This window comes from Haliaeetus albicilla, chromosome 5, assembly GCF_947461875.1.
Source record: "Haliaeetus albicilla chromosome 5, bHalAlb1.1, whole genome shotgun sequence".
NCBI classification, from domain to species: domain Eukaryota; kingdom Metazoa; phylum Chordata; class Aves; order Accipitriformes; family Accipitridae; genus Haliaeetus; species Haliaeetus albicilla.
The window spans coordinates 39,238,772-39,260,812 of record NC_091487.1 but is presented as its reverse complement, the minus strand read 5'-3'; the positions used below and the strand labels follow the sequence as shown (position 1 = coordinate 39,260,812).

The 22,041-nt window shown below is 44.5% G+C and overlaps 1 protein-coding gene across 2 annotated transcripts in view; it reads left to right on the top strand.

Moving 5' to 3' along the window:
* The window catches only part of SYNJ2BP (synaptojanin 2 binding protein), a 97,376-nt gene extending 75,728 nt beyond the window's left edge, over positions 1 to 21,648 (top strand). Inside the window, exons 3-5 of one of the 2 annotated variants that reach the window (XM_069784250.1) lie at positions 3 to 96; positions 1,129 to 1,270; positions 18,544 to 21,648. In XM_069784250.1, the coding sequence (XP_069640351.1) occupies positions 3 to 96; positions 1,129 to 1,270; positions 18,544 to 18,786 (479 nt within the window). In that variant the 3' untranslated portion in view covers positions 18,787 to 21,648. The remainder of the gene's footprint in view (positions 1 to 2; positions 97 to 1,128; positions 1,271 to 18,543) is intronic. The other variant, XM_069784249.1, reaches the window with a different exon arrangement.
* The last annotated feature ends 393 nt before the right edge of the window (positions 21,649 to 22,041 follow it).

The following is a 22,041-nucleotide window of genomic DNA, read 5'->3' as shown; positions in this document are numbered from 1 at the left end:
AGAGTTTGCCTATGGAGGGCATCCCTACCCTTTCAGTGGGATTTTCGAGATCACACCTGGCAGTGCAGTAGAACTTGGCGAGACCTTTAAATTCAAGTAAGAGCCCTTTTCTACATCTTCCTCTCTGGCCCTGGTAGCCATCAGTGTAGGGGGAGCAGGGAAGTCCTGTCCTCTGGATCCCCCTTTCCTTCTCCTCATAAGTGCCCTCACTGCATCCTTTACATGATCCTGGTTCAAAGGCAGCCCTGCAGAGATTTTGGAGGTGGATAAAAGAGTGTGTACACCAAACAGGGAAGAGTGCTGAACTGTGTTTGGCAGGGTTTAAAAGCATACTTACAAATGAATGCAGTTATTTTTTTCCCATTTTCTTTGTTTTCTGTGCTCCCAGTTTCATCTGTCAGCAAGAATGGGAGTAACTGTGTGTTACACCGAGCCAATGCGCAGGGGTAAAACAAAACCTAGTCTTTTTATGAGTATCGCCTATTTGTGGATACTGGACAGAGTACCAGAAGTCATCTCCTGTGTTTATTCCTACTCTGTCACAATGGACAGACCAGCTGCTAGAGGAGTCCGAGAGGATGCTGCATTAATGTGTTGTTCAAGGTGCTCAGACTGTGGGGCTGTGGGTCAAGGAACTGCCGCGGCAGGTGAGGCTTGACCTTCCCAGACTGCCAGTTGATGCTGAGGGTCGTTGGAGACTTTTAGAAGAACGAGCGCTATTGAGTGAACATTGGGAGAAGCAATAGGTTTCTGCATAAAGTTTTCAGTCTGCTCCTTCCTGGCCCACCCCATGGAAACCCTCTCAATCATGAAAAAAGCATCTCTTCTGTCCTACTGGAAATTTCTGTTGTGGGATGATGGGCAGAATGCAAGCAGGCACCGAGAGCTGAGACCTCCCTGGTGATGAGGCTCTTGGGGCTGTTGCCTGTGCTGTAACCTGCTTTGTGCATAAGCTGGGCATATTACTGTGCCGTTTTTATTAGTGAGAGTCTCTGATAGCCCCAGGTATGCATGTCCATGTTTTAAGCCTGTCCTTCTTGCCAATATCTGATAACTTCTCCTGGCTATGTACCACTCTCTTCACTGTATCTTTCCATGTTCCCTGTTGTGTGTTTTGTTTTAAACTAGAGAATCCATTGCCTTGGGCACCACAGACTTCACAGAAGAGGATGTGGATAAGATTATGGAAGAGCTGGGCAAGGAGTACAAAGGAAACGCGTACCACCTGATGCACAAGAACTGTAATCACTTCTCTGCCGCTTTGGCTGAGGTGGGCACAGCTTCTTTTTTTTTTTTTTTTTTTCTCTGCTTCAGATCTGTAGCAGTGCTCACAGAAAGGGAACTGGGGTCAGCACAGCCTGCCAGGCCAGAGCCCATAGCGAAATCTCCTGTCTCTGCCCTTAATATTTTTGGAAGCCGTTTGCTGTTGAAAGGGATGGGATCAGGAGGTGGAGATGCAGCAGGTTTAACGCACGTTTGGTCTAAACTGTGTGGGAAATTAGAAGTGCCTATATTTTGGTTCGCTGAGCAGGAATTGGAAGGACAGACCTGGCTAGCATGCAAATGTGCATCATTTTAATAACAAACACAAATAACCGTACATGATCTGTAAAGGAATAAAAATGGCTTATCAGTGCTCTGCAAACAAAAGTTTGCAGTGTTCAGGAAGTGGGTGTCCCTTTTCCTTATTTAATGAGCACCATCCAAAGCCCATTAAAAAAAGTATTGATTTTCTCATCTTTGGTGGTTATTCATTTTCACATTCACAAAACCACTGTGAATTATAACAGAGCTATTACTTCTCTTCAGAGAGAATTGAAGCACAGAGAAGCACAGATTTATCCCAACTATCTGCTAATTCGGCATGTTTGATTTTTGATTCCCAAAGATCTGATTATTTGGGGGGGAAGCTGCCTTCCTCCTCACCCCCAGATGAGGTGTTTAATATGTGTTTGAATTAAGGTGTGAGCATTCAGCACTTGTGTAAATCCGAATTCAGGATCTTGACCCAGTGCCAGAGAAAGACGAGAAAAGCACAAAATGGAAGTGATCTTCCATAAATACTGTTTCTGTGCTTTCCAGAAGTGTTTTACAGCAAACACAAGGAGAGAATATCATTCTTCACAATAGAGTTCAGCTGCTTTAACAGTGAAACTTTAATTTCTCTTTCTGGAGTCTCCATCCTCATTCATTGTATATCTCTCACCTTTCTTCATCATGTGGGACAAGAGTCCTATGCCAGCAACCTCTTTTGCCACAAGTGTCCATTCATCCTCAAACACACCCACCATGGATCCCAAGCAAGACGAGATTCCATAGAAAAAATACTGTATGATTTTGTAAGAAAATCCCTAGTGAATCCAAGAACCAGCCATTCATTTACAAGGGACCAGCTTAGGCTCTTAGGAAAACCAGTTCTCTATTGATTTCATCCTTGCTAATTATAGAAAGAGAAAATGACCGAGTCCTTTCTGTAAATGTTAGCAAATAAAAATAAACAGGAAGGACTTGTATTGGTACAAACAGAGAATGAAGTTTCAAGCAGTACACTGATCAAATCAATGTTAGCCACAGTACTGTTTTGGAGTCAAATAATCAAATTACTACAACAGAAAATGGGAACTTTAAAAATTATGAAGGAAACCCAAGAGAAAGCTGTGTGATTATTAGCAAAAGCTAAAAAAAGCCCTTTACCTGCAGCAGTGAAATAAGGTCATTGCTTATTACGTACTTAGATATGTAAAATTTCTGTCTCATGTCCAAGCCATACGATCAAAGCCATTCTTCCTTGATTCTGCTGCTACATATCAGTGAACCCTTCCCAATCCTTGTCCAACCTTCAAGCACAAGTCAAATAAGAGATCTTAAATACCCTAGTATTTTTTATTTAAATTTTGCTTTGAATACATCTTCAGTGAATGTCTTTACAGGAGTGGAATTTAGGGTTAAGTTTTCCTGCAAGAGCTTTCTTGGTGGATTCTATGTGCTCATTCACTGCCCCTTAACCTGTCCAGATAATAAAACAAAAGCCTAAATGGCTAGTTCTGACACTTCTGCTCCCAGGAGCAGAATTTACTCAGGATTTTGGTCAGTTTAAATAAGCCCTTCGTAGGCAAGCAGGATTTTTTGTTGCTGTTGCTCTTCACATACGCCTGTGTTTATTGCCCCTCTCTAAAGTATTACAAAGGCAAAACCAGCGGAGGTGCAATTCAGGCCCAGGAGCAGAAGGCCCTGGATGGTCTCTAGCATCAAAATACAGAAAACGGGAGCTGAAATTCTTAAAGAAATAGCTGGTGTTAAGACACTAAGCAAAAGTCCTAGCCATTTAACATGCCTCAGTCAGCAACATGAGAAATGCATGTGGCTGCCTTATGACTGATGTCTACATCCTTTCTGGTAAACAGAGTAACTTGGCAATCGCTGTGTTTCAGAGCTGGGTGAAAAGTAGCATAGCTCATCTTGGGATACTTCTGACCTCTTGGAGGAAAGACCGCTTGGAAACTGTTGAGACAGAACCTGCTTGACCTGAAAGCAATGGAAGGTTCTATTCTCATTTCCCAACATCCGAATGCTTGCTTAACTTTACAGCCTTAGTGCTTCCCCCCCCCCCCCTTCTTGCTGTAGTTCCCATTAAAACTAAACAAAACAAAAATCACCACATTAGGAAGCTCCAGGCCCTACCATGTAGAGCTATAAGGTGCAGGCTTATAGTGCGCAGAACATGCTAGCTACATGACGAGCAGCTCTCAAGACTGTGTAGATATGTGTCACCACAGAGGGCAGAAAATGGAACTAATATTTGTGCCCTAAATCCAATTCTGAGATGAGTCTGTTTAGTGTTTGCATTGCCCTTTCCTTCAGACTCTTCACCTGTGAAGCAGCAATAATAATAATAATAATTAGCATCTCTTTATGCATAGCTGTGTTACGCGGCAGTTAAAGACAGGAAACTGTGAAAAGTATTCAAAGAATTAAAAAAAAGATGTAGAAACTTTGTTCAACAGAATAGAATTGCTCACTGGGGCTGGGATTTAACTCCAGCCACACAAAAGGCAGCCAAGGATTTTACGTGGGTATAAATTCTCCGTCTCTCTGTTGTTGTAACCCAGCTGAAAGGTGATGCTATCAGTACTGCAGTGCCCTTTCACCACAGAGAGGGGTCAGGGTGGAGGCTAATTTTTAGCATGAGAGAGGGAATGACTAGCTCTGCTCCCTACAGCCCTTTAGGCCTTTCTGCCCATGGGCATAAGAAGTTGTGCCAAGTTCAGGAGATGGTTGTTCTGAGCCTCCTGTGTAATGCCAGGCAAGTTGCATCCCTGCTCTGTGCCTAAGTATCCCTCCTTTTATGCTGGGTTATTTCCTTCCTTCGAAAAGGGCTCGGAAATCTTTGGATGACAGCTCTCATCGGCCAAGGTTAACTAGCTGGGTTATGGCTTGTGTTGTTCTGTATCAGCACACAAAACCAGGCCGTGTGGCGATGTATGTTGTGTAAAACTTTACACAAATCTGTCTGGCAGGCCTTGAGATTTGGCTGTACGGCCATGTGCTAGGTAGCTGTGTTTGGCCACCTTAACTTCCTCATCTGGCTGTGGGCTTGCTAATTAGTATCCATGCAGATGCTGCCCTGCTGGCTGGGCCATTGGTTTGGAGATACCATCTGGTCATATGGACTGAGGGCAGATGCAGCCATGTGTCCTGCTGGCGGAGGTCACGATTCTGCAGAGGGAATGGGAAGGAGGTGTAAGGCTGGCTCTCCCTCCCAGATCAGCCTTCTCAGGATCACACTGTGAGACAACGGCTGCATGTCTAATTGCCAGGACCTGTAAGCCAGGTTCCCCAGCCTCAGAAGGACAGCTGAAGCCACAGGAGTCAGGCTTTATTTTCAAATTTTTGTTTTCTTGTCCTTTACTAATGTTTTCTCAGCAAATAGAACAGCCATTCAGAAATCTTCCATCTACATCTGTTTATGAATGATTTTTCTGTCAAATTCCTGTTTAATCCAATGATGCCTCAGGTCCCACCACGATGACTGGTAACTGTTATCTTTAACGGTTATATGCAGGCTGAATGCTAATGGTTAGGGGCATGTCCAGACCTAAATTCATGACTCTGCCATTTGGCCATGCACCTCGAAAAATCCCTGGACTGTAGCAAGTCCAGCCCAGGCAGATAAGCTCTACTTAACCACTGTGCATGCCTTCGACCTGCTATCTCCCTTTGGAAAAACTCACTTTGCAGTGCGATTGCAGCCTAATTGTGTACTGCTGTGGCATTGAGCCTCTCCCTACAACACCGTGCATCTCTTCTGATCTTCCTGCCCACATTCACTTGTAAGCTGCAAGGGGCTTTGTTACTCCCTCATTGGCACTTAGCTCTGAATTTTCCTTACTCCCTACTGCAGACTGCCAAGCATATTCATACTTGCTCAAGACTTAGATCTCTCCCCACTTTGCCAGTTCCCTATGGACTTCTAGCGAGCAGCTACTGGATCAGAGAGGCATGGCTGGGTCTACTCACAAAGCAGCTCCTGTGGAAAGAAAACAGAGAATGCCCTGATTTCAGCAGCAGCAGTTCGGACTTCATCTTCTGCAATGCCATTTCATGGCAGCCTTCTCAGTAAGTGATTCAGTGAATATGCTGCATGATCAGGAGTCTCTTTCTGTGGATTTCCTGAGAAATTCTTCTTCATCAGGGAACTTTGAGTTACTTAAGAAGTAAAGAACTACCAGAAAGCATAAGTCTCTGCCTAGGAAGTGCCACACACCATCTTACTTAGTTTTGAAGGGAGTTCTGGTGTAAAGCAGGGCAGAATTTCCTAGTGGATAGTTATGAGAAAGAAATCGGATGCAATCCCTGTGCAGTTGCCCAGCTTCAATTTCAGGTCGCTGATACACACACCACTTAATACGCCTTTGTGGTCTCCCTTTACCCTCACCATCTATGTCAGTGTGGGAAGCTGAGGGGAGCTTGATCTAAGCAGTGAAAATCTGGTTAGGGTTGCCTCAGCCACTCTGTCTCCTGCAACATGGTCCTATGGTACCTATATTTATAAACCACTTACGCAAATTGTTTGTGGGTTAAAATGAAGAGGTTCATCAAACCGGGATTAGCAACTTGCCTAAAAGAAGCTTATTCCTTTCATGTTGCTTATGTTGACAGTCCCCCAAATCAAGTAGTATCAGTACCACTCTCTTTGAAGAAACTGTCCAGGAGGATGGGCAATCCTTTTGGAGGATTTATGATTGCAATTTCTGCAAAGAAAAATCAGCCAGGCCATCAGCAGCAGAGCCCAAACTTCCTATCGTGTTCTGAGCTTATGTGCCTTTCTGCATGTTGGTACTCCAGGTGGGTAATGCTGCTGGCAAACAGCAGGGATTCTAGCATTCTGATAAGGTTATGCATGTGTGGGGAATTCAGTTAGGACCACATCAATATTGGGTAAAGCCCTTCTGTTTGATCATCTGTTGTTAAGTCGCTGTGTTCCTAATGATCCCCCATGTATACTTACAGCAATACGTTCAAATGGCCCTTCAAGGAATTGCAAAATTTTTATGTTCTTTATGAGTTGTCCTGGCTGATGAAAGAGGCTATTTAAACTCTGCCAGATGGAAAAAATATTGGCTTTTGAACATCAGAAAAACCTTTTAAAACAGAAAGTCTAGAATAATTAGTTATTTACATGATGCGATTTGTTGAACTCCCTGATTTTTCAGAACAAGGAGATGTGATATAGCAAAAGGACGGAAGTTACAAATTGCTGTAAAGCAGACATAAAGGGAGAGGAATACATCTGTGCTTTCAGGAAAAAGCCAAACTCAAAATAATTCTTGGGCTTTAAGTTCCCCTGCAAGGACCCGCAGGTTTGAAGTCCCAGCCATGCCATTGCTTTGCAGGAGCACTTGTCACTGCAGCAGTGGGCAACAACGAAGTATGCCATGAGGTGCCAAGACAGACGTGCAGTTACACACTCTTTGTCACGAAGACTGTTCTTTGGGCATAGATAAGGGTAGGTGCACACAGATACAGGGAACAGTGAAATTGCTGTCAGAGGGCTCTTTTCAATGCGAGAGCATGGCTCATGATTGCCCTGCAAGCCTATAATATAGTTTGGGCTTGTGGAAGGCAGCTACTAGACAAGGCAAAAGCAAACTTGGCACAGGTTGTACCCCCAAAAGTGTGTAAAGGAAAAAGGTTGACTGCCAGGGGTTCATATATGGGCATATAAGAATATGAGCCTTGCTGATGCATAGGCGTATGGTGAGCATACAATGCCTGAGGACATCATCTTTAGAGAAGACAGCAGTAACTAGAGGATCAGAGGGAGGATGAAGATTTTCTGCTTCTAGGTTCCAGTCTGGTGATATTCCTCAGTATTGAGTGTAACGATCACACCATGTCACTGCAGCTTAAAGACTCTGAAAAATCTTTTGCTGCTTAGCCCATTCACAAACAGAAGATGACTCATTTGACTTCCCACCAGCAATTTTCCATGCTTCTGAAGTTTCCTGTCTAAGATAAGCTATGGAGCTGTGTTCTTACCAGAGCGATGACAGTTGCAACAGCATGTCTCAGAAAAGGGCAAACCACCATGGGAAGGGAGAAAAACACTTTTGAATCAGCACCAGAACTGGAAGATAGGTGGAATGACTCAAGGAAACCACTCCTCCCTTCATCAATGTGATTACTGCCAAGTAACTGGAATGATCCCTATTTAAGGAAACTCTTTAGCACCTTGCTATAGGACACATGACACATAATTATCAAAGAAGTGTGGCTTCTGAGCACCAGGGAAGATAGTCCCTTTTATTCCCCAACAGCCTTACCAGTGGTGGAATAGCAATAAAGTCAGTGGTTCTTATGAGCCCTTTTGATAAGATATGAAGCTGATGCTCATGATAATTAGGAAATTAATTGAGAGGCACTGATTTGATTCTCCTTAAAAATTGTTGATGTTGGAACTTTACCTGAGGACAGCAGTGGCAGAAGGTTTTATTCTTTTATCATGTCTTTCCTCCCTCTTCTTGAAAGGGGAATGATTTTTTTCCCATTTGTATGTGTAATTTGTCTTAAGTACCAGAAAAGGTCAAAAACCCTCTGTATTTTGTAGCAGCTTCCCAGCCTGGAGTTATTTATCTGTCTTGCAACTGCTCTAAAACTACCCTACTTATTTTTTTTCTTTTTTCTTTTTTTTTCTTCTTTTTTCTTCTTTTTCTTTTTTTTTCTTTTTTTTTCTTTTTCCTTTTTTTCTTTTTTTTTCTTTTTAAATTAAAAAAAGGCAGGCAGGAGAAGGCTGAGTCTGTGTTAGTAGGACCTACTTGTCTCTTTGAGTATGGTGAGAGAAATCTGCAGCAGCCCCTGGGACAAAGCTGGCTCAGAAACACCCAAGTGATCTAGTACAAATTCCCCCAGAGTCAATGAAAGCAGAATTTGGCCACATGACTGAGGGATGGTAAAGCACAGTTAAACATCCCTATTTGCTTCCTAAATTACCACAACTTTCTCTTATATCCAGAGAAATCTATTAAAAAAGACTAGAACCAACTCTGAAGTTAGTGTGTATGGTTCACATCCACATGTGACCATTCTTCAGAAGGCTCTTTAAGGTCATTTGGATTTGAGGGATTAAAAATCCTTCAGGGAAACAGATTGGTATCTCATTATCCAGCTTCTTTTTGTACCCACTCATCCTTTTCACCCCTTTATTCCTTTAAATATTGAAGGATCTGTTTCCTTATTGCTCAGCATTTCTTGATACAAAGGATTGGATCCAGGGGATAGTGCTCAGAGATGCCACCTGGGTAAATGGCTAAAATTTGAACTAATTATTAGAGCTGAACTAGGATCTTCAGATTAAACCAAGTCATCAAAAGTGGAGCCTTTTAGAGGGATCTGACAGATTTAGTAAAACTTTTGCTACAGTGTTTTGTGAGTTCAGGCAGAACTAGCTGGTGAGACACACTCATCCTCAAGTAACTGATAGCTTCCTGGATAGAGAGGAGCTTGCTGGGGTGTGGGAGAGCAAGTTGGACTAAAGATTTAATTACCTTTTCTCCTACATTTCAGCAAAAATTCTCCTGAAAATCAGCCACAAGATGTTCTGGAGCAGGGAGTCCCTCAACCTCTCCTGTGGGAACTGTCCTACTTTAATTATTTACATAAACAGGGAGAGAACACATTTCAGCAGGAGAAGAGAGGCCTAAATCAGAATTTGTGTGCTTGTGGTTTTAGAAGCTCATTTTGAAGTTGTAGGATTTGCAGAAATTTCCAGAGAGAGAGAAATATTTTGGGGAACTGGGGGTCTTGTTCTTGGGCTGAAGGGGCCTTGGAAAATAGGCCTGGGGGTTAATGAAGTGAGCTTGGCCCATTCTTTGTGGACACAGGAGGGGAAGAGAGTCTCCTAAGCATCTGAGGTGGCTTAGGTCAGCCTTGGAAAATTCTTTGGCATCCTAGATGAGGCTGACTCCTACAGGGCAGGGATTACGGACCCTGTCACAGTCAAATGCTTTGCAGCCACAGTCTTAGAGCGGCAGCACTGCAATGCTCAACCTGGGAGGTAAATAACTCCCAGTCTCCCAAAGTCAGCAGGACTCTCTCAAATCAGCCTAAAAGGATGGTCTCCAATAGGAAATAAGTTGAAGAGTAACAGATGGAGTCTGCACAGGGAATCCTGCAACCTCATGGTTGCAGAGGACTGAAGTAGGCATTGAGCATACCCACTACTGATGCTGATACCACAGTGATATTACTAAACCTGCCTGCCAGATTGGATGGAAATCTTGGTGAAGCCACACAGTCTGAATTTCCTTGGGAGGCAGGGGATGATCTTGGCGCAATCAGGCTTGCTTGCATGTGGTTCACATCTAGGCTGGATGATAAGGCTTCTTTCCTCTTTCCTCTGTATTATTGGTAAAGATCTGTCCTATTGATAGTAGCAGAGAGAGACATTGTCATTGTGTATCAGTGTGATAGCAGGAAATAAGCATCTCGTAACTGAAGTGCAGCGTAAGATATCTCTGTGATTGGCTTTAGACCTATGTCTGATTTATATTTCCCTGACGGTATGGCTGTCTTGGTTGTCCTTTGTCAATGTGGTTGGAGCTTTTGTAGAACAGAGGGATCTTACTTTACTGGTAGAAGGTGTGGAGCTGTGCTGAAGTGACAGGAGATGGTAGCCAGTGCATATTCTTTTCTCTCTGGCTATTCACCTGTCCTTTTTCAGCCAAGGCAAAGCTGACAGCATATAACAAACTTGCATCAGAATTCTACTTCCCTTAGAGGAGCTTGACTTACAGTAAATTCTCTGAAAAAGGCAGGTGTGCTGAATCAACGACAAAACGAGGGCAGTTTTTTAATAATCAGTGAATAATTCAAGCTTAAAGCTTTTCAGGTCCATCTTCAGGCACATGTGAGTTCTCATCATAACGTTATTAAAAACTAGGAAGCTCTCCTTAGCCTGAAAGCTATCAGAGAGACAGGATTAAACACCAGAGAAGGGAGCTTCAGGTGGTATTTGAGTCATAGTCAAAAGCAGCAGAAGCTTTTACAAACCAGTCTTCAGCAGATCCTAAGTAGACAAGTAATACCTGTGTTTTCCTTAGTCAACAACTGCTTTTCAGTTGACTCTGTTGTAGAGGAGGAGATAGGTGTTTTGTTGCGTAAAAGCCTATGTGAGATTCTGTTAATGGCAGGGGACATGATGCTCCCAACAGACAGAAAGGACAGAAGGAAATGAACGAACAAACAAACAAACAACTACAGGGCATGAAAGAACATTAGGAAAGCTTTATTTCCTGGCGCCTGAGCCAGACTTCACTGAAGCTGATGGAAAGATTTGCTTCACTGCAGCAGCCTTTGAATGTTGTTAGCTCTATGGGGGACAGGCTGTGTTTGTTTTGAGGTTTTTAACTGCCACATATGTTTAGAAGAAGCTTATTAATAAAGACATCCTGCATCCGTAAATTATTCTCATAGTTTCAGGTGGCTGTCATTTTTTCTTGTTTCTGCCTGTAAGTATGGACAATTTTGACTGCTTGCAGTTAATAAACTGCTATACTGCATTCCAGATGTGGCTTTTCTGCTGTGGCAAAATGAGATTTCTAGGTGTAGTTTGTGTATTAGTTAAAATTCATGAAGTATTTGGGACGTCCTTAGAATAAAGGCTGCTATAAAAATATAAAAGTCTTTTCCCATCATTAACCTTTCTAGCCTTGCTATCCTGAATAAGTCTTATAGCCCAACAAAAATGATTAGTGGAATAACTCTCATATGGATGTTTCAGCTCTCTCAGTCCATCCTACTCTCCCTATCTATCTACGTACGCAGGGGAATAGTATGAGGTGGCAAGTAATTTGAAACAGAAATCATCCCCCCCCGGGCAAGTTTTTAGAACATCATTTCAATTTTTTGAAAATGGTCTGGTTTTGCCACATCTGCCTCTGCAACTGTTCAGGTTTTCCCTTTAAAGTGATCCATCTAGCAAAAAAGATTAAAAATGTGAAGATATTTTAAGAGTGAATTTAAAAACAAAACAAAACAAACCTCAGGCTTTTGGGGGCTGGTGTAAATGTGGGTATTGTGCACCATCTATTTTATTTTATTTGCTTTTTGCATCTGTCTTCCCAAACCAAAAGCCCTGTGTCCTTACCTGTTATAAATAAGGATAATACCTTGGAGCTATGTTAGTTTGTACTGTCTGGGGAATTCATCTCTAGTCGCACCATCATGGAGCCTTTGAGCCTTTGTGTGTGTGAATGCCTGAGAACAGATGCCTCCTTTCCATGAATGAAGATGGCAAGGAAAAACCCTGTCCTTTTCACCAGCTGCCTGTTGATAAATGAAAAGTGTCAGGAGTGTAAATGAACTGTCTAAGTGTGGTGATAGGCTTTAGAGACTGGAACCTTTTGCTTAGGAGTCCTGCCAACACTGCCAGACAGAAGGTCTCTCCCTGTTCCTCTGAGTTCCTGTATTCTCTCTTTTCCTTGTATCTCCATCCGCAGTAACCTGCTGCTCACTAACGTTAGGAAACAAGGCTTGAGACTGAAACACAGGATTTTCTTGGTTAGCTATGCAGGAGAAAACAGATGCTCTTGATGTCTGCCCCTCTATGCGTATGGGTTGGCCTGGTCACATTCGGCGTGTCTGTAACACTGGAAAGAACGACCCTGTTAGGCAACAGCTGTTCTCAGCCACTGCCCTCGAAACAGCACCTGCTAGGAGAAGGCAGCTCCTCTTCACACCATCATGATAATATAAATGAATTGCAGTTGCTCATTCATTTGGTGGGAGAGTCATTATTTTAAATGTCACTAACAAGCCCAGACTTAATTATACTTAGTATTCCCCAAATGGTCATCTGTTGTGAGGCCACTCGCTGCCTACTTTGTCATCCTGCAGCTGCTGACTGTACGTATAAGCGCTGGTTACAAGGAACTTCATGCTCAAAGAGGGTATTGCCATACTCCAGTGTTGGTACATAACCAATCAGTGATGCCACTCAGAATTCAGCTCTGAATGTGGTCCATCAAGACGTCACGTTTGCAGCCACTGTGCCTCTCCACTGGTGGCCTGGCCAGTGAAGCTGAAATAGTGCTGTGAGTGCTGAGGTGCTATAAGCCAGCTGTCTCGTTTGACCCAGAGCTATCTACTCCATCGTCTCTGTTCTTGGCAACTCTCTGCATGCAGATTCCTGCATAGAGGCAGCTCTGTCCTTCCACCACAAGAACACAAAGGTGACTGACATGTTCCCACTAGCATCACAAGGGGAGCAAGACTGTGGGTATTAGTCCCTCCTTTCAGTGCTTTCCTTTTTTCTCACTCTTGGCTGGTCTCAGGGAGGTGGTGCAGATGCTTCTTCTGCTTTACATGGCAGAAACGCCTGCAGTCCTGGGGAGGACCCGTAGGAGTAGCAGTGCCCTGCCTGTTGTGGAAGAAAAAGAGATTGCATAGGAGAATGGGAGCATTTTAGACAGTTGCTTAAATTCATTTAAAGTTTTTCCCTTCCTGCCTTTGGCTTGAGATGCTCCCAGAAAGCAGCCTCATTACTGAGCTCATTCAGCCTCACCTACAGTTTCTCAGCCGTACTCTTTCCCCTGCAAGACGCAGGCCGTTCCTGGCTCTGCTGAATGCGTGCTGCAGGCAGGTTCGGGGCCCAGTGAAGCGGCCCCCCTCATTTATTATGTTGATCCCCACAGGCTAGTTATATTCCCTAGGGCGGAAATTGTCATTTTTACACAGTAACTATACAATAGATCTCTTTCAAGCAAGTCATCCTAGCATGCCAACTCCACCAAGGTGAGACTGTGCTTCCAGGTGTGTTGCGAAGGCTGTATGTCCATTCTCTTTCAGGAACGTTACTTCCAGCGTGTACACCACGTGCGGCAGCTGATCAGGAGTGCGGAGCTAGAGGTATGTTCCTCACTGACGCACTCAAGACTCTTTTATCTCTGCCAGCACTGGGAAGTTATACTACCAGTTTAGTTTTTGTGAGGTAGTAAAAAAAAAGTCCCTGTGCATTGGGTTAATTAATGGTTTATTCCAGATGCGTCCACATACTAATTTCATCGCATTGCCATGCTTCTCTTTCTACATATGGTTTTTGGCTACCCTAGCACAGCCTGCAAGCTTTGCCTAAGCAGATGTGCTGGTTTGTATCTGATGACCTTATTCTGAAATTCTGATAAGCATCATCTATGCTATATTGTCTAGGCCTCGTAGGAGCCAACTCATGCAAACACTGGAAAGATTCCCCTTGGGCTCTAAAGACTTTGCTCTTAAAGTGCTCTGGGGTGTGTGTTAAGACTCCTCAGGCACCAGTAAAAGCCGTTTGCATTCTCTAAGACACACCAGGGGGAATACTGTACAGTAGCTCAAATGGATACATGCCCTGTGTGGATGCCACCTCATTTTCAGCAAGGCTGCTAAGTGGAAGTGGCGGGGGGGTGGTTCAGCAGATGTTCAGTGCTGAACTCTCTGAGCCTTGGTTTGAAGACAAGAATTGAAGTAATTAGCATGTATTGTTCGAGGAATGTAATGTTGCCTCCGCTCATCTTGATTTTCATGGATCGGAGCACTACATAGTGCCCATGGGAAGGCTCACTTAAAAAAAATTCCTAAGTGCCTTGAGTTATACTTCTGTGCATGGCCTGAATTGCCCCAATTGCGTCACCCAGCACAGTGCAGTACCTGTTGCATTCAAGAACTTTCTCTCAGGATCTACAACTAATCTGCCCTTCACTTTATTTTGAAAGGGGCTCAGCCTGTTAGACGATCTCAGATAATGTCTAGCATATGCCCATAGACCCAAGGCCCTCACACAATGCAGCACATTGATAGTGTTGTCCTCTAGAAGGCAGAAGACTCGGCTTCTTCCATTGTGGCCTTCCATTTAACCCCATGTTTCCCAGCTGCTAGGCTGCTCCCCTGCCCAGAGTAAAGCTTTGCAGGGAGCCTGAAGGCCTTGCCGAGCAACAAAGCCTAGTTCTTCGGGCACTTCGGGGAGGGAAGAGCGGTGGGATGCAGTCCTTACTCCCAGGGCAGTTTGTACGTTTTAGCCAGCAACGGTTTAGTGCAAAATGACACAGCTAAGGACGCTCAGAGGATCTTTCTGTATCCTAAATTAGCCGTTTCTTGGCGAGTTGAAATCCAGGTGCGGATTTGACAGCTGCCCAGAAATAGCGCCCAAACTGTCACGTCCCATTTCTCCCTCACGTTTGGCTTCAGCCACGGATGTCTGAACTGCTGTTGTCTGAACTGCTGTTTCCACTTGACTCTGCAGCTGCCAGCCGGGTCATTCGCAGCTCTTCGGCAGAGTCTCCAGAAGAAGCTGCAGCTATGGGAGACGTGGCTCTATCCCGAGGTGCCGCTCAGTGGAAGCTGCAAGTACATGCAGCCTCCGCCGAAGCTCCTGCCTGAAACTGGGACAGGTCTCTTGGTGGGCTGGTGATTAAGCTGCGCTCGCTATCCGAAATGCTGGATTTCAGGCCGTGGAGGGACTGGTTGCCTCTGCGGGGTGGGAATAACTCACACCTTCACGGACCCGACAGTGACAAAAGATGAGGAAGAGCTATGCTCGGCAATGATAGCTGGACACTAGTCACAGGAGGTTTGCAAAGCTTAGGGAAACCCTGCTGGGCTGAGGTGTTGCAGGCTTTGCTGCTAGTAGTCCAGCCTCTCATGTACTCCGCAGGGTTTCCCATCCCAAACACTTTTCTGCCTCAGAGAAGCCATAACTAAACCCTGAGCTGCCTTTCAGACTTCCATCTCGCATAGGCTTATCCCTTCTGTGACTGTTCATTTCTTTAAAGTTCCTTCTCCAGTCAGCTTAAGAGGCTCAGCTGCTTTCTTGTCAGGTGTCAAGCTCAGGCTCCACTACAGGTATGTGAAGTTTCCTGAAGGGATGGTAGCAGGACAATCGGTATGATGGTCAGGACCAGTGATTTCTGACCCATAACAGTTTATCTGCTAAGACTGACAGGACAAGCACATGACCCATCCCAGAGAAGTTTACTCCCTTCAAAAGAGAAAACTCCACTTGTTTGGCAAGCAGGAAAAAACACACCTAAAATCCTAAACTCTGAAGTCCTCTAAAAAAGAGTTCTGCTGGTGGAAACAATGGACAGTAACAGGCTTCTGTGAGTTTATTGTTGCAGGGTGAGGTTTTCAGTTGAGAATTACCCTGAAGAGCTGCAGTAGCTAGATTTTTCTGTGTCTTCATATGCAATTGGAAAAAAAACACTTCATCTTGCTTGTGCTGTTTTATTTAAACTCACTTGGCTTAATCCCACTGCAGTCAGGTTTATTTGATGCTTCTCCATTAGCGAAGTACTGCTGGATTCTCCAGCACGATATGCTTTATGGCAAGGAGTGAAAAACACAGGAGCAGGCTGTAGTGTTAGTGGCATTCCCTGCCATTGCCCTTTTGCTCCTGTTGAGCATTGTGTTTTGCTGTGGAATAGTAACGAGTCTTCACTGACAAGAGGCGAGGACAAGCATGACTGAGGAAAGGGAAACCACTTTGACTTCATCATTATCCTTAAGCTCCACAAACTGCCCTTTACTGATTGATGGCCTTATGCCCACACATCTCTGTTCTTTTTCTGGCTCTTCCTTGCCTCGCTGATTCATTCTGGTGAAGAAGCTCCCTTAAACAAAAGGCAAACATCTCAGCATTGCTTCCACATTGGGAAGTGCTATTTCAGTTGCTAGTGGATATGCTTAGAAAAGAAAGCCAACTCTTAAAAACACTATTTCTAGTTCAGGCAGTCTTACCTTGTGCTGTTCTGTTGTTTCAGCTAATTTTCTGAAGAATCATACCCTGGTTTTGTTTTCCTGTTAATATCTGGGGGGAAGTCTTTATTAAGACATATGGCTGCTTGAGATTTAAACTCATGTGCATGCATACATCACAAGCCTAAACTGAGTCACTTTCTACACTGGCAGCATGTTGCCTAAGTTCCTGGAGAGGAAGAAAGAGAAATGCTACAAAATCTAGAGACAATTGTGCTGCATTTTTTTGGCTTTGGCTCAGGTTCAGTGTTTGAGTAGACCATACTGAATACAATTTAAAAAATTCAGCAGTATTCTTGTGAAAATGATCAGATATGTCTGGTGAGAAAATCAAATGGATCAGCAAATTTTCTATGAATGCACAGAAACACAGGTGGAGAGGTAATGTGCTTATACGCTTAGGCAATACCTCTAGCAATGGAAACCAGGGATCTGGATGGAGGCAAAGAATTGCTCAGAAAGTAATTGTCCCCAGATTAAAAATTTCAAAAATACAGATTCATATAGCTGTATCTGAGGTTAAGTAGAATGCAGCACTGGTAAGAACTGAAATAAAAGTCCTTGGGGTGTATTAGGTAAAGAACAGTCTATGCCTGCAAGTAATTTTAGCAGCTAAATGGCTCTGCTTATTCTCTGGTACCTAATGATAATGATGTCTTCAATTTCACACTTTGATTTTTAAGCAACGCATGTCAAAATAAAGTGAGTTCCTTAGTCAAATTAGCACGTTCACAGGTTTGCCTCCTTCTCCACACCTCATTGGAAACTCCACACTGTTGGAGCAAGCTCATTCCCTTATCCTCAAGGTGACTGTTGGAGTGGGGCTTAGATTGTTCTGCCCAGGCCATATGCATGAAGGACCAGCTGGTCGTCAGCCATAACAACTGTAATGCGGCACAGCCCATCCTCTAGCAACTGCTCCAGTCGTGCTCCCTGAAAATCTCTTGAAACCTCTAAGCACTGCATTTCCATTGTCAATAACAGACATCTTGCCAAATAATCTCCTTAGTGGATTACAGACAAACACCCTCTTAGTTTTTGCAGTAATTAGTATTAAATTAAGTGTAGTTTTAGACAGAAAGAGGGCGGAAGGAAGAGCAAAGGAATTTAGTATTGGCAGAAGGTGCACTATGGACAATCCTGGAACCACTAATCCATGTAAACTGTGGGACAAGGTCTGTGGGGTGGAGTTTCCTCCCTGCCTGTCTTGCTCCATGGGAGACAGCGCTGGTAGGGAAGGAGAATTCTGGTGTTATGACTACTGTACCTGCCACAGACTTCAGGCTCTAGTATACTGGTGTAGGGCCACACAGGCAGTGTATTTACTAAAGACAGGCTCTTAAGGCATCCCAGCTGATCAGTTCCATGTGCCTCTTCTGTGTGTGGTAAGGGAAATGGTAAAATGTAAAGGGAAACTTTCCTTCTGTGGCCTAAGCCAGATACAGCTACTAAAATCTGGCACCTGTATGTATGTGTGGTCAAATGCTACAGAAGGAGGGAGCTGCTGTATGCAGCAGGTTGTTTCATTGTGCTGAATATGAGATGACCTTGGAAAACAATACCTGTGTTAGCAGAGTGTAACCCAAATCAGTGCCAGGAGCATCTGTAATGAAACACAGGCCTAGTGAGAAGCTAGTATTTTTCTGTTTGTTGCTTGCTTTCCCACATTTAAGAAATACCATATGAGGAGAAATTAAAAGGTGATGTGCTAGGATAGGAAAAGGACCCCCAGATACTGTAACTTGACTGATGCAGTGTGTCAGCCCAAGGAAGAAAAGTGAGCAGCAAGAACAGCTTCTCAGGCATCTCCATCCACCTAGTCAGGCTCAGCTTCTGGGCTCCTTAGGGTCTGGCCAGCAACAGCCTACGTATTTTTCCAAAATTTTTGGGCTACTTGGAAAATGAGTGTCCTTGTCTTGGTTGAGAAGCACCAGCAGGCCTGTCCTTTTACCCACGGACTGCCTGGAGAACAGGGTGTCCAAAGCTGCCGAGGGCCATGAACCGTTTTCCCCAGTCTCTGCTACGATGCCGACAAGGGCTATGGCTGGCAGGGCTCTCCGTGCGTGTTGAGCAGTTGTGTAGCCATTGGCATTTACAGCTGTTTCTGACTGCAGAAGATGGTCCCTACGTTTCAAACAGCTCTCTTCTGAGCAACAGGGAATTCACCCTGCTGAGGTGGTGGTGAGGATGGGGATGACGTTGCCACCACAGAGGTGTTTTGGTACTATTAACCATGCTCCTTTTCGGTTTGCTCCACAGATACTATGTGGGAAAGAGATCCCCCGCTGGGTGAACCGCCTGGCCTACTTCAGCTCGTGCATCCCCTTCCTCCAGAGCTGTCTCCCCAAGGAGTGGCTGACCCCAGCAGCCCTGCAGAGCCACATCAGCCTCGGCCTCCACAAGGAGGAGCAGGGGGACACAACGGATGAGGAGTCCCCCTCCACCTCTGCAGCCCCCTCAGCCTCAGGCACTTCGCGAACCTGTAGACATACCCGGGTCTAAACTGTGCCCAGCATGCCCTCAAATAACATCCCCCTCTCTCTTGTACGATTTATTTCTCACACCCTTTCACACACCTTGGTTTCTCTCTTCTTCAGCGGACAACACAGGGGAGGGAAGACCATTTTTACTAAGGAGGTGAAGCTTCAGTCCCTTTTCCAAGGGCTGCCACTACAGTTGTTTGGCAAAATGACCGTGAACCCCAACGCTGAACCGAGGAGTGTGGCGACTAAACTGGATTCTCCTCCCAGGGCCCCCATGCTCCTCGATCCATGGAGAACTGCTGGCTCTCTCGGGCATGAGATCATTCGTACGGGCAGGGGGGCTCCATACTGTGATGTTCCTTCTCTGGAACTGTTTTATCTTTTTATCTCTTCCCCCACCCATGTAAGCCCAGCAGCCTCCTCTCTATTTTGGCTGGGTTTGCCATTCCCCTATGACAAATCTCCTGCCCACACCCAGTGAAGGAAGCAGAGCCAGAACTCAACCTTCTCATCTCTTAGACCAGCAACAAGCTCCACTCAGCCCCATCCCTTTTGTAATTATCAGGTTTCTAACTCATGTGAAGGACAAATGAAAGGTGCTGCTGTTCTACAACCACCAGTTTTCAGTACTCAAATTTAAGAGCTCGAACGACTGTCCTGCTCTTGAAAATAATAACAAAGAACCTAGAAAATGAATGTGTTACCGTGGCTTTTCTTTGGGATCAAAAAGAGGATGGGGCTAGTGCTTAGAGGCAGCTACTAAGTAGGTGCAGAGATGACTGTTGACCATATTGGTGCTTTTTGGCACAGAACCCTCTCAGTCCCCCTAATTGTAGGCAGCGTTCCTGGGTTTCCTTTTCTCCCCCAGATTCCCTGAGGAATCTCTCTCCTAGCTGATATTTGCTGGCTGTTTTTGGGAGAATGGCCCTCTTGAGCACAAGGAGGAGGGGAGAGAATCTGTTGGGAAAGTCAGTATTTCCTTCAGCTTTTCCTCATGTACTCAGAGACCTAAAACGTGGCTCCAGAGTCACCCTCCCCCAGCCTATTTTTGAGCCAACCCAAGAAGGTAAAAAATAAGTGATGAACCCAAAGAATGTCAACATGTTTCCTTCTCCTCCCTTTTTGGAGGTGGAGGGGGAAACTTAGGGCCACATCTGGAAAGCATGGATGACCCTTCCAATGCATGGGCCACCATGGTGCCTTCTGTTGCGCGCACTATTTCAGTGGCATGAAAAATGGGCATAGCTGGCTCACTGGCCTCTCCAGGCTGGGTCTTCACAAGAATCTGGTTCTTGGATGTATTTATGCTCATTCTGACAGCTGATGAGAAAGCAGAGGAGGAGGAAAGGACAAGTACACCAACTCTTCCACTCAATTACCTCACTAGGAGTTCTAGTCAGAAGAGGTAGGAGAGAATTAAAGGGAAAATCCAGGCCCCCTCTCTTCCTTGCGACTCCTCTTGGCTACACAAAGGAGGATGAAAACGGAACAGGCACAGTGTTGAGAAGGGGTTGCCATTTTAGAAATGCAGTTCTCAAGCAGCTACCACCAAGTCAGGACTTCCACCCTCCACCCACAAAGAACTACAAGCAGCCCTTAAGATGGCTGGTAGTTTCCTTTTATTGGTCGCAATAGCATGCTAAGTCCAACCAGCTATTTCTTTAGCTCAGGTATACAGAAGCGTGTGCATTCAGGGCTGAAGGTCTTGGCTATGATGTACACCATGTCTGCACAGACAGCGCTTAATGGTTTGTTACATGTGCACGCTCTTAGTGAAGCAGGAGGCTTTGGAGAGATCTATTGGATGGAAATAAAACTCACAGGATGGCCTCACTCCACCGCCTCCTGAAGTGATGCATGTTTGGGCAACAAAACCTTTACAAAACGCCTCTCATTTTCATCCTCTGAACAAATTGCTGCAAGTTCTGTACTGAACTAAAGTCACGTTCCTTATTAACCTTGGCCACTCACAGCTAATACTGCATTGTGAGCAATTCTGCAGCTCCTGGTATCCAGTCCAGCACTGATCTTGATTACCCTGTCCTGTCCAGGGATGTTTAATAAGATTTCCATCCTGTTCTCCATCCCACTGCCCAGAAACCACGTTACACAATGTACTGTTGCACTCCCTATTCCCCTGCAGTCATGGTCATTGCAGCCTAAACCAGCAGCTCAAGCTTCATTTGTCTGAAGTTCCCAGGGCCCTGCCAATAGCCAGCAGCACGTTATGTGCAGTGAATTTTAAAATCTCTTTTTAAGTCCTTCTCTGGAGGAAAGTGAGAAGAGGCTTTCCCAGAGCTTTTGTCTAGGCCAGGGAAACTGCAGTCAGAAACACCTAGTTCCTGATGTGACAAAAGCCAGGCAGCCATCAGCTCTGCACCTGAACTCCAGATGAAGCACCATGTATACATCTAGGAGAGAACTAGGGCTCCAGAGGCACGTTTCACATGGAAAACCCTCTCACAGTATTTCACAAAGTAAAAAAGGCTTAACTGGCTGTATGGTAACCCGGACAAGAAAGCTACATTCAGCCTCCTTGAGGATATGAATATGTGCTTGAAGTATTGTGAATAACACTTGGGGCAAGCTGTCAATGTCAAAAAAACCAGATGTTTATTTATCTACTTTTATGTTTGTCCGTCTGTTTATGACAGTATGGGTCACATCAAGAAGGCATCAAACCTCTGTTGTAAATCAAAACCAGAATATACTCCAATCTTCAAAAGCATTTCTCCCCACCCCTCTCTGTTCAAGGCAACCAACCAATAATGACAAGAACAAAGGGACACTGTGGAAATAAAATATATATTGATGATAGCTTTACCTATGTAATTTAACAGCATTTTAGATTATTAAACACAAAGACATTTTAAAAGTCTAATTTACTGTTCATCTCTGGCACAGCATGTTTATTTTAGGCACTTCTCTTATCCCTCCAATTGTCACAAAATTATTGTTATTATGTAATTCTATCATATTTGTATTAGTTACACATTTGCTTTCTCTTGTTATTTTAGAGCATAACACCATCAGAAAACTTTAGATACCAACAGTTACTAATGAAAACAAAAGAGCAGCTTATAAATCTTAAAAAGAGCAGCCCATGACACCAGCACAAACTCCTAACCCTACTTCTTACTGCCAGGACTTTTGGTGCCCTTTTAAAAGTTGGAATGAGAGGGCACCAACTTTTCAAATGGGCAACAGCAGCTGTGGGTTACCTCTCTAGCAGAGAGCTAATAGTCCTCAGGTGGGACAGTAAGGCTGAAGGTGA